At 36.8% G+C, this 16,175-nt stretch overlaps 2 protein-coding genes across 2 annotated transcripts; both read left to right on the top strand.

Annotated features, from left to right (window-relative positions):
- Positions 1 to 197: 197 nt before the first annotated feature.
- Positions 198 to 944, top strand: LOC306845992 (E3 ubiquitin-protein ligase RNF182-like; the record flags this gene model as incomplete). Its single annotated transcript, XM_079379030.1, has 1 exon — positions 198 to 944. The coding sequence occupies one exon, from the start codon at positions 198 to 200 to the stop codon at positions 942 to 944; it is 747 nt and encodes a 248-aa protein (XP_079235156.1).
- Positions 945 to 2,498: 1,554 nt separating this feature from the next.
- LOC306846624 (ran-binding protein 9) lies at positions 2,499 to 16,170 on the top strand. Its single transcript, XM_079380114.1, has 14 exons — positions 2,499 to 3,131; positions 6,936 to 7,047; positions 7,800 to 7,852; positions 8,116 to 8,283; positions 8,550 to 8,572; positions 9,769 to 9,953; positions 10,450 to 10,562; positions 10,786 to 10,894; positions 10,985 to 11,139; positions 11,920 to 12,061; positions 12,990 to 13,111; positions 13,292 to 13,443; positions 13,601 to 13,712; positions 14,728 to 16,170. Exons 1-14 carry the CDS (start codon positions 2,915 to 2,917, stop codon positions 14,856 to 14,858), a joined length of 1,794 nt encoding a protein of 597 aa, XP_079236240.1. The 5' UTR covers positions 2,499 to 2,914; the 3' UTR covers positions 14,859 to 16,170.
- The last annotated feature ends 5 nt before the right edge of the window (positions 16,171 to 16,175 follow it).

Below are 16,175 nucleotides of genomic sequence, written 5' to 3'. Positions count from 1 at the left end.
CACCCTTCCACACAGTGCATGAAATGTTCCTCAGCACAAACCCGTCCAGAGCCACCGTGGCACAGTACAGGCGATGCTCCGCTCTGCACAGGACACCATCCAGAAACCAGGAGAGGCCCAACAGCTGCCTCGCAACCATGTTCCCACACAGCTTTGACTACAACCAGCCGATGAGAAAGCGTTGAGAAGAAGGAGACATGATGGGACAGTTCCCGGAGGATGTGGTGGGTGGCTTCAACACAGAGGAAATGGAATGCAAGATCTGCTACTGTGCTTACAGCCTGCAAAGTCGACGGCCCAAGGTCCTCGAGTGCTGCCATTGTCTTTGTGCCAAGTGCCTTGCAAAAATCCTCAATTTAGGAGAATTCTCTCCGAACGCAGTGGTCTGTCCATTCTGCCGCTACATCACAGACCTTCCCGGAGAAGACGTGGACAGTCTACCAGATGAGTATAACTTGGTGTCGGCACTGCTGTCCATCCAGACATGGAAGCATCAGAACCTTAATAACAACCAAGGTGAGATTCTCCTCAGTCCCAGACGCCTCAACTCTCTAGTGGGACACTCCGCTTCAGCTTCTCCCACCTCCATTCGTTCCAATTACGTGGTGATCACCATTATGGAGCCTCGGCAGGAGTCTGTTATTCCAGCTCGAGGTAGGGATTACCGCTCTTCCAGCCAGGACTCCATGGCCTCGGTTACTCAGAGATGGACAGTGTGGAACTGTGCGGCCCTGCTGTGCCAGACTTCAGCGCGCATCCTGGTCTGGCTGCTGGGGCTGCTGTACTTCAGCTCGCTGCCTCTAGGGGTCTATCTGCTAATCATGCAGAATACCACGATGGGGGTGTTGATGGTCAGTCTGGTACCTGTCAGTCTTCTCATCGTCATGGTGTACGGCCTTTGTCAATGCCTGTGCCGTGAGTTTTGGGACTGTGTACCACCATAATGACCAAAGCAATAAGTGTAACTGTTATAGAGGATATACAATGATTGGGTCCTGCCAGTTTGTGGAAACACATGAATTTTCCATTTTATTGGATAACAATGTACACTGAACTGAAATACAAACAATAAAACTGTATAGATTTAATTTAGTAGGCTATCATACAAATCAGTGTAATGTTAGAATACTTAAAAATAATATCCACCTCAACAAAATGATCCACTATATATCTTTTTTTATTTATAACTGTCTGATTGTTCAGTGTGCCTTTGTGCCTTTTCCTGGAGTGGCTGAAATGGACAGATCAATAACCATGTCCTCTCTAGGCTTGCTGATGTACATTTTCTCTGTCTGAATAATTAAGGTGCAGTGACGTTTACAATAAGGTCCCATAAATTAAAATTGGTTAATGCATTAACTAACATTGGGCAATATATTTGTTACAGTGCTTACTAATCTTTGTTCATTTTAGTTAATAAAAATACAACTGTTAGCTCATGTTCATGTGCATTAAATAATATTAACAGATTTATTTATTAAACGTGGAAATTAATAAGATTAATTGACTAATATTAATTAAGATTAAGCCTAACTAATGTGGTTAACTAATGTTAACAAATGGAACCTTATTGTAAAGTGTTACAGATGATTGCAATATAAAGCCCTTAAGCTACAACACCACATACTGAATCATGGGTAGGACACATTTAAATATTTTAATCATGTTTATTAGTTTGACTTTTCCATGTTTTTCTTGGAACACAAATGCATGCGAAGCATGAACATGTCTGAACATGTTTTAAAGAAACTAACACTGCATATGTTTTTACACTTCATGACAAAGTTATGAATGAACCATTAATGGTTATCACAGGAGAGTTGTAGAATGCACTTTATACAGTTTGCAAAAAAATACTTTACATCCCAAAACAAATGGAAAGACCAAGACATCAGATGAAGCTCTCATTACATGTGTAATTTGGAAAATCAAAACATCAGATCTTGATCAATTATTCCACTTTTACACATGCCGATGTGAAGTATTGTATGGGAAAACACTACTGTTCACATTTTTATATAAGGTAATTGTATGTGTTTTAAAACTTTTGATGCTACTTAAACAAGATTAAATGCACTGAAACGGGCCAAGTCTTTGATTTGTTTAATAATTTTCATGTTAAACTCTTATTGACTGTATAAAAAAAACACCAGAAAATGTGTTTAATTCATAATTTATGTTGCATGTTCATTTAAGTACTAAGTTTTAGGTGTAGAAAACAGTACATGTTTTCAAAGGAGGTCATTGAAAAGTCCCCACAATAATAAAAAGTGTAAGGGGACCCTATCTGCATCCTAACTGCACTGTCCCATGATATATGAAAACGATTAAATAAATAAACGAAAAATTATAATATGTAAGTGTGCAAATATATTCTCACTGTCACAGCCATCTCAACTAGATAACAACCCAAGTGAGAAGGAGGACATGTTATTGGTAGCCTGTGTCTAGTCATGTACCAAGTGCTCGAGGAAGTATGACTGGACCTTGAGAAAGCCAATCAAATCGCTGGATTTCACACTAACAACAAACAAAAGATCGGGGTTCCCTCTGCTGCTGTCTTTCTGCTCCTTTTACCCTATTTAGTCTGTTCGATCGGTTGGATGTCGTCTTAAATAACAAGGATCAACTTTCTGGATGTCTGTTATGTTTTTGTAAGCTGCCGTTTGGCTGTATTGGCGTGATTAATTCTCTCTAGCGTCTTGCTAACTCTATCAGAGAGGCTGTTTGAGGGCTAATCGCAGTTAGCTGGCTGGCTAGCCGTCCGATCCGAATAAAACAAGCCCGAAATCTCAGCGGCTCTTCTCCTGTGGTGTCTGACAGTGGTCGCTTTAGCCACTGGACACTGTTAGAAAGCTGTCCAGCTAAAGATAGCTGGCAAGCTGTTGGTATCGACGGCAGGAATCGGATCGCGATGTCAGGACCGTCATCGGGCTGCGGGTTTCTGATGTCGGTTGTCGTTCACGGAGACTTGGCTCTCAACGAGCAGGAAAAAGAGCTCAACCAGCGGCTTAGACGCCTTTACCCGGCCGTCAACGAGCAAGAGACCCCGCTCCCCAGATCCTGGAGCCCCAAAGACAAATTCAGCTACATCGGCCTGTCTCAAAACAACCTCCGGGTGCATTATAAAGGTAACCAAGGCTAACAGCAGCAGATGAACACAAACACCAAGTTGTTTACCAGCTAAATGTTTAAGGCATTAGCCAGGTTAGCTCGTGTCAAGTTGCACCTCTGATTAATGATATAAAAATACACTTCTGTTAGCTTCTGCGTACTCGTATTGTCTGTGAATCAAACCTATTTTAGTCACAAACTGCTAAAATCGTTACGAAACAGGGACGATTTAGAGTGATTATCGAGCACATTAGCCGATATAAGTAAACGAAATGGTAACGAAACTTTGATTACTAAAAACTAACTGCTTAGACGACATGTTTGAATAAAAATAGCCTCCATTTAGCATTATTTAGCACCATTCCTAGCAGTCACCATTGTCTAGAAATTGAACTGCTGCTTTAATACGATGTATTGTGCATAACAGTGTGTGTGCGTATATGACATGTAGTCTTTGAGAATAAACGATAAAGGTATTAAGTTTGAAAGTATAGGCTAAAGTTCGTGTATTGTAGCAAGGAGATGGTGGTGAGTTTCAGCAGCGAGCTATAAAGATGCTTCAGTCATTTCCGGAAGCACCTACTGCATGGAGTTTAACAGTGGAGACATTGTCAGCTCTTTTGAAAACCTGATCTGTGTACAATAGCTATGTCTTAATACACACATGCTGATGTAGGGAGAGATCGAGCCTGACGCAGAAGCTCTAGGAAAGGCCTGTCTGTGTTTATCTGCAGAGGCAGGTTTTCAGCCATCGCGTGTATGTAAGGCTTTTACTAGGAATTCAGCAGATAAAGAAAAGCTGTAATATATTGTATAATTTGATTACCATATTTAGTTATTAAATATGCCTCTGTAATCCAGTGAGGTGTCTGCCATTTCCCTCAGCTGAGTCATAAAGGTAGGCCACAGAATTAATTAGGCCAGTCAGTGCTTAGGACAGGTAGGTTTCAGGTAGACTGCCTTAAATTACTAGTAGGCCAAGATTCTTAATAAACGTACAAGCTACATATAAGCTTATGAATTTACTTGAGATATAAGTTTGATTATCAGGAGTTCAGGACTAAAATGTTACAAAAAGTGACAAAGATGCATCATATATTTCACTCTGTAAAGCCTGAGTCCTGACATATTGAATAACAGTAAGAATATTATGTATTTAATTAAATGGTTAATTGGCTCTTTAGACAAAACATTTTTAAAGGTTTATATATGATTTATGTTTTGGTGTATATTTGAGACATCATGCATTGTGGCTTATATAGTATGAAAAAGTGAGAATATGGAGCTCACACACAAGGGGGGGGGGGTACACCTCAGTTTTATGTCAAAAGTAAAATGAAATTATGATCTTTTATTGTAAATCGGTGAGATCTTTTTAACAGTGTAGCAGACTATTTACTTAAAATTGACAAATATCACTTGTCGTCACTATGTATTACGTCTTTGAAAGGTGACATTTAAATGCTTAGTTTTATGGTCATTGTTCTGTGGTTCTCATTTTGGGGGAAAACACATAATCCAATGCAGTTCAATGATGTTTGAGAGACGTACAAATAAACATTCCTCAACAGCTTGTTGTATGGTAATTGATGCATACATTCTAATGCAATTATAAGAAAAAAAAAATTATGTATGGATAATCTAGTGGTAGACCTAAGTTGCTTCAGTCCAGTAAATGTTTGTCTTGTGATAATAGTGATGATATAATTAGTGATATCATGATATAGATGATATCACATATATAGATGTGATAATATATTCTCATGTTTACTTTATAAAAATCATTAAAGATTTCACAGCAAAAAGCATTTTTAGAATTTTATTGAGAACCTGTTTTGCTAAAATTGAACTATCATTCTGAGGTCAGAAAGCATATAGAGTATTGTGTATAACAGGTTTTTCAGCAAAGTTTTGATCATGTTTGTCAGGTAGAGGGCATAGAAATTCATTAGTCAAATATGATGCAATAGGCTTTATATGTTTCAAATGTGTGGAAAAAATTATTTGTTGGTGCTATATTTTTTAGTAGGGTGAAGTCAGCTAAAATGGGCTATCAGGTAAAATGGGCCAAATAAGGTTGTAGAATCATATCTCTTTAAATTTTTACAGAAAATCACAATAACTGATCTTGATTTGTTGCTTCAACACTTATTGACATGTAACAATTTTTATTGGTCTGAGATTTTTAAGGCGGGCAGGGCAGAGTGTTACATGAAGCTTGTTAGAGAAATTGTAAGGTAAATGAGCCTGACATAGAAAATTTCATTAATCACTAATAAGGGTATTAAAGCAATTATAAGTAAGCTTACCAACAAATCAAAGGTTTATGAACAATGCTTTGACATGCTCATTCAAATAAAAAAAAAGTTGAATTTATAAAAGAAAAAGGTCATTTTAGGTAGAAATGGCTGGTTAAGCTGAAATGGGCCACAATTTTTAGCTAAAATGATCTGCATACAACACACACACACACTTTTAGACAGAAATTGAGGGTGAAAATAGGTTTATAGGCCCACTGTAGATATGTATCCATACAAAATCTTAACAGTCTTTAAAAAATACAAGCATACACACATATATGCACACAAAAGACACCAATGCAGAAACACACACCTATACAACATGATCAGTTAATTTTTAATTGCATTGTTTAATTAAATATTCATTCAACTTTCTATTTAATGAAATCCATTTATGGTGTTGTTATGGCACACTAAAGACAACACTGTCAATTTACTGTTAAAAAATAAAATGATTTAAGCTGAAATTACCTGTGGTGTTCTCTTTTTATATTGGCCCATTTTACCTGAATGTTGTGCCGTGGCTCAAGAAGGTACTCTAACTCTCATAATTTTAATATTGTGAGATACTTTTATACTTGTCACATTTAAAAAATATAAATATATTTCAGAGACCCATGCTAATTTATAAGAATATAATTAGACCTCATGAATAGCTTATTTGATGGTATTATAAGTCATTTACCAAAACATGGCCCTTTTTAGCTGACTTCACCCTATTCTATTTCATGCCTGTCTAGTTATGTGTTAATAATGAGTAAATAATGGGTTTATTCCCTCTTCAGACACTATAGTGACCTATAGCTATACTGTATGCATTTGCTGTCTCAGAGGTGACTGTTAAATAAAGTGATTTTGATAAAAACAGTAGAAATAAAGAAAACACTCCCAACAAGTCCAAAACATCAAACATCAGTGATGTAGTAGAGAGCTATACAGTATATCATATAATAATTTTTTTGTGTTCATGTTACATCTTGTACATTATTTACTGCTACTTTTGTATTTGATGTTGGTTTGGTTTTATAAATAACCGACATATTTGTTCTGAAATTTATTTATTTATTTTATTTTTTTTATTATTTTATTTTTTTTAAGTAAGTGGAGTGTTTGACTTGAATGAATGAGGTGGCATGCCTTTTATAAATACATTTATTTCAGGGGCAAACTTTGGCAGTTAATAATAATAAATAGTATTTTAAACACATTTCTGACATTGGTTTGTTGGTTATTGCTAATAAAAATGACAATAATTATGAATTCCAACATTTAGAGCATATTCACATGAAATAAACTGCACATTTGCCTTCTTATTTAAAAATGGCAGTGTCTTTGCTGTTGCCAGGCAAAATATCATCAGCCTAAAGTATAGAGCTCTCACTGCAAAAACATTGATTATTTTGCTAATCGTTTTTGCCATGGCGACCTCTGGCGATGTTATAACATTACAAATGTTCTGGTGCTCCTTGTGAGTGACACAAATTATTAGCAGTTGTAAATGATTGTGTTTATGTCATTCAGGTCATGGAAAGACCCCAAAAGATGCGGCATCTGTCCGTGCAACACACCCTATTCCAGCTGCCTGCGGGGTTTATTACTTTGAGGTGAAAATTATCAGTAAAGGACGAGATGGGTATGTGAAGGATTCAGTATTTTCTTAAATTACTTTAAGAAAGGGAGCGTTCCCTTTTAAGGGATCATTTAAAGGTGCACTCCGTAATTGTTAGTTTATGTGGCTGTGTAACAGTTGTCTTGGACTTTGCCTAGTGGCTTGGATGTAGCATTATGCAGATGTTTTCATTTACTAATGTCTTTGTTGAAATTGTCTGTTAGAAGTCAGCCATAATTAATTTATTCTGCGAGTGAAAATGTTGGATAATAAGAGGTTTACAGAAATGATTAGTATTGGTAATGCTGGTCATGTCATCTCAACACGGCGGTTCCCATGAGGTGGCCTATTCCATGAAAAATTAATAATTCGGTCCAGAGTTTATCATAGTAAACTAAAACCATTAAAAAAAATTGTTACTTAAAATAAATGTTAACTGAAATGAAGTTTCATCATAAAATGAATTTTTTTTTTTTAATTATATTTCTTTAGCTAGTTGCTAACATCGCATTTTCATTTACTTAAACTTGAGGTAGTAAACTAAAACAAGAAATAAAAAATGACAAAATGTTTGACTAAAATGAATATGTAAATGAAAAATATACAAATACAAAATGAGTAACTAAAATAACTCTGTCTCATATTTTAAACATTTTTCAGTCATTCATTTCTTTAGGGATAAAGTTACTGAGTGTACCTTTAATTTTTAGGCTGAGCAGTTTTAACCTCCTCTGATGCAGAACATTTTATTAAATAAATTCTGTTTTTGTGAGCAGGTACATGGGGATTGGCCTGTCAGCTCAAGGTGTCAATATGAACAGACTTCCAGGTAAAACGTCATGTTTTCAGGTTGTTTGTGTCTAAAATGTCTATGATCACTATAGATTATAACTATAGGTTTTGTAGCTTAGATGCAGCTAGTGGGCATGTTAAGTTGATCCTCCACCTTTTGGCTCTCACAGGGTGTTCCTCTGTGAGATTGCAGTTTGCCAGGGAGATAAGAGTTTAGAGGGCCTAGTGCTCTTTCCTTAGCATTTTTGTGGTTCATTGTTTCCAAAAATCACCAGAATGTTTACAATGTCCTCCCCTTAGGTTGGGACAAACACTCATATGGATATCATGGAGATGACGGCCACTCCTTCTGCTCATCTGGCACTGGGCAGCCCTATGGTCCCACATTCACAACAGGCGATGTGATCGGCTGCTGTGTGAACCTCATCAACAATACCTGTTTCTACACAAAAAATGGACACAGTCTAGGTAGTAAACATTTGAATCGCACATTAAGATCAAATGCTTGTCTTAAACTAAACTGTGGTTATTTGTTCTTTATTTATTACTGGTCATCAGTTCAGTGAGCACTTTAACATCATGGACACATCTGTAAGAATATTTTTCATTTATGAAAAATGAAAAATGATTTAGTGATTTATAGGAGGTATTATGCTATTAACACACTTTCAAATTCAGATCTTGTATTTACTTTAATAATAGTCTAATTCTTTTTTTTGTTTGTTTTTTTTCAGGGATAGCTTTTACAGATTTACCGGTAAGTCTTTATTTTTCTTAAACACTTGAAAATAATTTGAAATAATGAAATAATTTTTTTGATCATAAAAAAAAAAAAAAAAGCTGTTTATATATTTTCAAATGCAATTTATTCCAATGATGGTAAAACTGAATTTTCACATGTGTCACATGATCTTGTGGAACCATTTGTAAACCATTGTGCTGCTCAACGTTTTTGTGGAAACCATGACACTTTATTTTTCAGGATTCCTTGATGAATAGAAAGTTCAAAAGAACAGCATTTATTTGAAAATAGACATTTTCATAACATTTTAAATGTCTTTACTATCATTTTTGATCAATTTAATGCATCCTTGCTGCATAAAAGAAATTTAATTTTTTTAAAATGGCGGTGTATATTATGTTGTTTATTGTAGCGTTATGTAGTCTATCCTCCAATAGTTTATTCAGATAAATGTTTACATTCTGATTACATGCACATGTGTTTTGTTAAAATGTTAAGTTTTTTATGTTTGTTGTCTAAATATTGAACTTGCAGTAACATATCATTTGTAGCTTTATAAATATGTTTCTGTGTATGTTTCACAACCTGGAGGTCATGAGGTGATTGATCACTTGTATATTTTTCATTCTATTGTAATATTTTTTTAGATATTGTTGAGGAAGCCTTTTGCTACTGTTTTGTCTTTCCTTCCTTTCTTCATCATTCAAGATGTTGGACTGACAGCCCCCAAGCATTGCTCTTGCTAACTGAACAGAGGCCTGTTTGGGGCTAAACAATAATCCATTGAGCACAAAACACAGTTGGCTGGTGACCAGCATTCATGCTACTCTGAGTACTTCTGTGAAGTATGTCAGTTTAGCAGCCCTGACCTTTCTTTCTATTGGACAGTGAGCACAGACCCTCCCAAAGTTATTCTACAGAAAGCATCTGAAAATGACTAATACGTGTCTGCCCCTGACTTGGCAGATAATTATGATGCTGTGGTTTGAAATCAGAATAAAATCTTTTTTTTTTTTTTTTTCTGAACGCCCATGATAGATATAAACTAAGGCAAATTTTCTGTCATCTCTTTTAAGATAATCTCAGTTGTTTTATGAGAAAGACTTTAGACATTGTGCTTACATACACATCATTAATAATAATTTTAAAAAAGTCAAATTAGCCAGTAACTATAATCCACATTTAGTAAAGTGTGCTTATTTTGCTTTTAGCCCAACCTGTATCCCACAGTGGGTCTACAGACCCCAGGGGAGGTCGTGGACGCCAATTTTGGGCAGCATCCATTTGTCTTTGATATTGAGGATTACATGCGTGAATGGAGAACCAAAATCCAAGCCCAGATTGACCGTTTCCCCATTGGTGAGAGAGAAGGAGAATGGCAGGCCATGATTCAGAAGTGAGTACTTTTGATTTGGAGTATTTTTTATTAGTGCTGACAAACGATTAATCGCATCCAAAATAAGTTTTTGTTTATGTAATATATGTGTGTGTACTTTGTATATTTATTATGTATATATAAATAAATATATAGTATATATTTAGACATTTTTTTTAAATGTATATATTTATATAATTTATATTATATATAAATATATTTAATATACAAATATAACATATTTTTCTTAAATCTATACATGCATGCGTGTGTGTGTGTATATATATATATATATATATATATATATATATATATATACGCATGCATACATACATACATAATAAATATACACAGTACACACAAATATATTATGTAAACAAAAACTTTTATTTTGGATGCGATTAATCGTTTGACAGCACAAATTTTTATTAGGTTTATATTTTCAAAACCTTTCCAGAGGTAATGAATGGGTATGCTAGTGGCATTTTTTTTTTAACTATTCGTTCTCTATTATTAGAATGGTGGCCTCCTATCTGGTTCACCACAGCTACTGTGCCACCGCTGAGGCCTTTGCTAAATCAACTGACCAAGCCGTACATGAGGAACTTGCTTCTATCAAAAATAGACAGAGTGAGTCTTCACAGGCAACACAAATAGGCTGTTCAGACTTATCTGGGTCTTATTTTGGGTTTGTATGATTGTTAAACTCAACATGAAATCAGATTGTCACAGTTTCTGGTCCAATTATTGAATTGAATGAATCTGAATGATTCATCACTGCACGTCAGCATGCTTTCAGGGTTGAACATTCTCAACTCAATGCTGAGTAATGATTTCACATTTGTGATTGCAGAGATCCAGAAGCTGGTCCTATCTGGCAGAATGGGAGAGGCTATAGAGACTACTCAACAACTTTACCCAAGCCTGTTAGAGAGAAACCCAGACCTCCTGTTTATGTTGAAGTAAGTGTGATATGTGCCATCTTTCAGAAATTAGCACATCTGCAGTAAAGAAACCAAATGCATAATGTATCTACATTTCTCTCTTTCCAGAGTCAGGCAGTTCATTGAGATGGTGAATGGCACTGACAGTGAGGTCAGGTGTCTCGGTGGGAGGAGCCCTAAGTCACAGGATAGTTACCCAGGCTCCCCCCGTCTCTTCAACAGCCCTGTTCACAAAGCCAGCAGTTCCCAGACCTACCAGACAGGTACGTATTATATCCACTAATTTTTTATGCCAGCATGGGTGTAAAATAGATCTTACAAAAATAGGGGCTTTTGCACCAGAGAAACATTTTTTAGTTCCTAAAAGTACCCTCTTTTTGATGTGTCCACACCGCAGGAACTGGGAATGGTTTTAATTGAAGGAAATGCCTTTTGGGGGGACTAAATTAGCTCCTTCAGAGTAGGGTCTAAACCAGCACAATAGGAACTACCAGAGGCTTAAGTGTATGTTGATTGGTCGAATGCATGACACACAAACTCTGGCATCCACCATTTTTAAAAGGCTGTATAGACACACGTTTTAATATATTCCACTCCATAAATGAAGTCCACAAACTGGCAGTGCGAATACAACCAAGAAAATTTAGTTTTCAGGGGACCACCCTGTTAATTGTGTTAGTTCCTTGTGTAGTTTTTATTGAAATGGCCATTTTGGTTAGTGGTTCTCAACCAGAGGGCTCCTAAAAGTCTTTTAAAAATTATTTAAATGGAGTTGTATTTGCATAATTAAAATGCTGAAAAACACCAAAAATAAAGATGTACATCATTAAACTGACAATATAACAGAGGTACCAGAGGTATGTTGGCTTAGATAAGAGGGCCTTCGAATATTGTCTTGGACAGACAGGGGCTTTGGAGTCAAAATGGTTGATAACTGCTAATTCCGTAATTTTTAAATCAAGGCTAGTCCTAGACCAGAATGACCTGTTGATCATGATTAGGAGATGTTAGCACTGATTGTTTGCACTTCCCTCTTTCTGCAGGTTTTGATAGTAATTACTGTAATGGAGTTTCATCAAGTAAAGGCCACACCTCGGCTCATAGTCACAAGTCATGTCCGCCTGCCATGCCAAGCCCTGAACTTGGTGTCCTGAATGGCAGTCGGGGCCAGCAGACCAGCGTTAGGTACGTCTTTGTTCCATAGCACATTGAAATATCCTTAAATTTTACATCAAATGAAAATTTACCTTATGTTTTGTACATGTATGTTATAGTGAACAAGTTCAAATGTGTATATGGTTATTATTTGTAAATTTATTTACCTAATAATGTATATTTAAAATGTCATAACTGGAACTTCCAGTGAAATGACAGACTTTTTTCTCTGGTGATGTATGACAGACAATTCTTCAATCTTTTAGTCCACTTAAAATGTTCCCCTCCACAAGCTCACATTTGTTTTTGAGTGCAGCACCCACATCTCAAAATCCATAGATCCCTGCTTTTCCCCCCAATAATCTGTTTAGGGATGTGCAACAATGATAAGAGTACTCCAGTACTTGGTCGTGAGTCGTGACAGCAATGATCGGGGGGAGAATTCTGATTGGTTATAGCAGCACTTTGAGTGGCACCCTGAGCTCTGATTGTTTATCTTGCCAGAGCACATGCAGTCCAAAGTACAGATGTGAGAAGAGAGAAGCATGGCTTCAAAATCATGCATTCAATCAAACATGGCATTATAATGAGAACTTCATAGAATATGAATCTATAATAAATTCTGTATGCTTTCCTTGCTCGTGTTTCAGCGCACTGTTATGAAAGCACATTACAGCGGGAGCTCTCTCACTCACTCTGTCACTGGTCATGCTCCGCACCCTGCACACATCCCACCCCCCGAGTACTCGATTACTCGTTTTTGTAACCTATTGATGATGGAAATTAGAAATTGCCAAAAATGGCCATCCCTAAATCTGTTAACCTCGGATGTACGTCATAATACAGAAGAAACGTTCTGCCATTGCAACTTTAATTCTGAAGGGCAAATTATATAGGAACATGGTAACTGTACAGCACAAAATAAGCCTGTAGTGTAAATGTTGACTCTTGGTCGCAGTGCTGAGGTGGAGATGGAGGTTGATCACCTCTCAAACGGAGTGTCTGAATCCTCTTCAAATGGATTTCTGAATGGCAGCTCTACTCATGGGATAGACTTGGAGGAATGTGATGGAGATATGGGTGAGAACATAAATTGTGTTCAGTCTTCTGTTAAATTCCTGTGTGTCTGCAATGAAATTTGTTGTGGGTCAAAGGGTTTTTCGTGTTATCATATCTGATGTTGTGTGTGTGACTAGTCAATTATGTTATGCAAATGAATCCCGTGTACCATTTCAAATGGATTAAATGTTCTGTACACAGAAGTGGATAGTGCTCAATCTAAGAGGCAGTTGTGCGGAGGGAGCCAGGCAGCCATTGAGAGGATGATTCAGTTCGGCCGAGAGCTACAAAGCATGAGTGAACACTTGCGCCGTGAGAGGGGCAAAAACTCAGCCAATAAGAAGATGCTCAAGGTACTGCCTGTAATATACACTTGTTCTGAGTAGTTGGATGTAGGTTTTTGTACCTATAATCACATATATGATTTAAAACGGTCTTAAGAATGCCCAGTCAACATGGAGATGTATATATGTTTTATCCTAAAACCTCTTACTCTCTCCATTCTTGCAGGATGCTTTCAGTTTGCTGGCATATTCAGATCCATGGAACAGCCCTGTGGGCTACCAGCTAGACTCCATCCAGAGAGAGCCTGTCTGCTCAACACTCAACAGTGCAATATTAGGTTGGTACAGCATTAGTTTTCATATATTAGAACATTTTTTAGGCCAAGTACCACCTTTGATCAAATCAGAGCAACTTAGTCACCACAGTGATCCCTTTGTTGCTTTCAGAATTAAGAAAATCTCTTTAAGCTCAAACTTAAGCAAGTGAAAAAGCCTAAGTGAGCAACATAATGCTGTATTTTGATTTTTTATTTTTTTTAAACAGGATCTCTGTAGTTCAATAAATTATGGTGCTGCAGATCCCTCATCAGCCCTTTTGTAGGTCTATAGAAAGATCCTGTCACATAACATGCACAGACTGTTTTAATATTTTGAAAATATTAGTGTAATTGCACATTTAATATGTAAATTTTACAATCCAAACACTACGAATTGTTTTAATTTTTCTCTTCTCATTTCTCTTTTCTCATCTTTCCCTGTCAGTCTCCATATAACATTGACAACATGCTCAAAACTGCATCCAGTGTATTTGAGCCAAAAAAGGCTTATTTACAGGAACAACAGGATAATATATCAAATTGTTTTGTTGATCACTTATGTTTTTTGCTGGTCAATGCAGCTTCAGAACTGTCTACACACTGTCCACACTATGATATCATGTGTATTAGATTATATTTATATGGCGCTAACACTAGCATTCAGAATAGTCGAAACAGTAACTAATATGCTGATTTGGTGCTCAAGAAACATTTCTTATTATTATCGATGTTGTGAACAGTTGTGGTGGTTAATATCTTTGTGAAAACACTGATACAGTTTTTTTTCAGGATACTTTAATGAATGGAATGTTCAAAGGAACTGTGTGCATTTAAAATAGGATGGTTTTGTAACATGATGGAAGTCTTAACTGTCCCTTTTAATCAATTGAATGCGCCTTTGGTGAATAAAAGCATACTTTTCTTTACAAAAATATTTGAATGGTGGTGTGTATTGCTGTTTATTACAGCTTACTCTTGAATCTAACAATGCAACATAGGCATTTAGCATTTAATGTTACTTTTTTCTCTCATGCAGAGACTCATAACCTGCCAAAGCAGCCTCCCTTGGCGCTCGCCGTCGGCCAGGCAGCTCAATGTCTGTCCCTCATGGCTCGCACAGGCAGCGGATCCTGCGCCTTCGCATCAGTGGATGATTACCTGCACTAACCCCTGGAGAATCATCCCTTTAAATGACCATGTGAAAGAGGCCCACATCATCCCAGTCCATCCCAGACTCCCAAAACACACACAAAAAAAAAAAAAAAAAACTGGGGCCAGCTTTGAAACCATGGCCTGATGAACTGAGCCTCCACATGGCCAGACCCATCCTGGCTCTCTGACAAGACTGGATCCTCTTCACCCGGGCCTAACCGGGCCTAAAGACACATTAGGAAGAGGGGTTCTTAAAAGTCAGACAAAATCCCCAATCATTATGGTCTTTATTTTGTTTTTCCTTTTTGTCTTTTTTATTTTGGGGGAGGGGAGGTGTTGTTGGGCGGGGGGTGCAGCAGGCTCTGATTGTTTATTTCCTAATTTACAAGGCATGAGGAAAATTATTATGACATAATTAATGTTATTATAGGTAAACTTGCATATAAGATATATTTGTTCTTGGTTGAAAGCTGGCAGAGTGAGCGAGACCGAATAACTATGGTCCCACCGCGGCAACACCCTGCTATTTTCAGGTCTCAGCTTGTGTACTTCACCATTTAAAAAAGGAAAAAAAAATGAAAAAATATTGAAATTATATTAACACGAGGAGTGGAACATTTAGTTATCTTACAGTAAAAAAAAATAAAACCCAGAAAACCTAACACTGCTGGAGTCATCCTTAGTGGTGGTATTTAGTATAGAGCGTTAGTGTGAGCTGTATGAGTTATGCCCTTTTTTGTGCAAGCGCACCCTCCCTCTGCCAACTGCACAGCAGGATTGATGCAATGTTCAGACACTTTGATTTGTAATTGTATTGATATCTATGGTCTTTTCATCCACCTGATCTCTTTTAAAAAGTCCATATTCAGGCGTTCTCTCATCATCGTTGCCTGCACTGTGTTTTTGTGCAGTTTGGATGTGCAACAGGAACATGGTGAAATTAAGGTCATATCCACTACCGGAGAAGCAGGCTAGCCTGCTCCATTGTTTTTTTTTTCTCCTCTTGTTTACCAGTCAATCCCTCGGATCATCAGTACTTTTAAAACAAGGAGAATGGTACAGTATTGTCATCAACACTGTCTTAACATTTTCAGTAATAAAACATAAATACCCAGTTGAACGAGATATACCCATATGTTTTGACGCATTTCAGAGAGTGTTTGGATGTTGCACAAGTATTATGTTTGCGATTACACCACAAAGGGAATTAAAAAAAGCTAAACTAAGTGTCTCATCACACATTTAAAGAAATAGTTTACCCAAAAGTGAAAATTGTGTTTTCATTTACTAAAACTTTTGAGTCTTTGGTTACTCTTTCATCACATATGTGAC

The sequence above is a fragment of the Barbus barbus genome (genome assembly GCF_936440315.1).
Source record: "Barbus barbus genome assembly, chromosome: 26".
NCBI lineage: Eukaryota > Metazoa > Chordata > Actinopteri > Cypriniformes > Cyprinidae > Barbus > Barbus barbus.
The sequence above is the reverse complement of the archived record's forward strand: the minus strand, read 5'-3'. Positions and strand labels throughout refer to the sequence as shown.

Excerpts from the sequence above, each read along its gene's own strand:
- LOC306846624 (XM_079380114.1), top strand. The coding sequence starts at position 2,915 with ATGTCAGGACCGTCATCGGGCTGCGGGTTTCTGATGTCGGTTGTCGTT. Across the intron at positions 9,954-10,449 it reads TGGCAGGCCATGATTCAGAA|AATGGTGGCCTCCTATCTGG; the intron begins GTGAGTACTTTT and ends CTCTATTATTAG. Across the intron at positions 10,563-10,785 it reads TTCTATCAAAAATAGACAGA|AGATCCAGAAGCTGGTCCTA; the intron begins GTGAGTCTTCAC and ends TTGTGATTGCAG.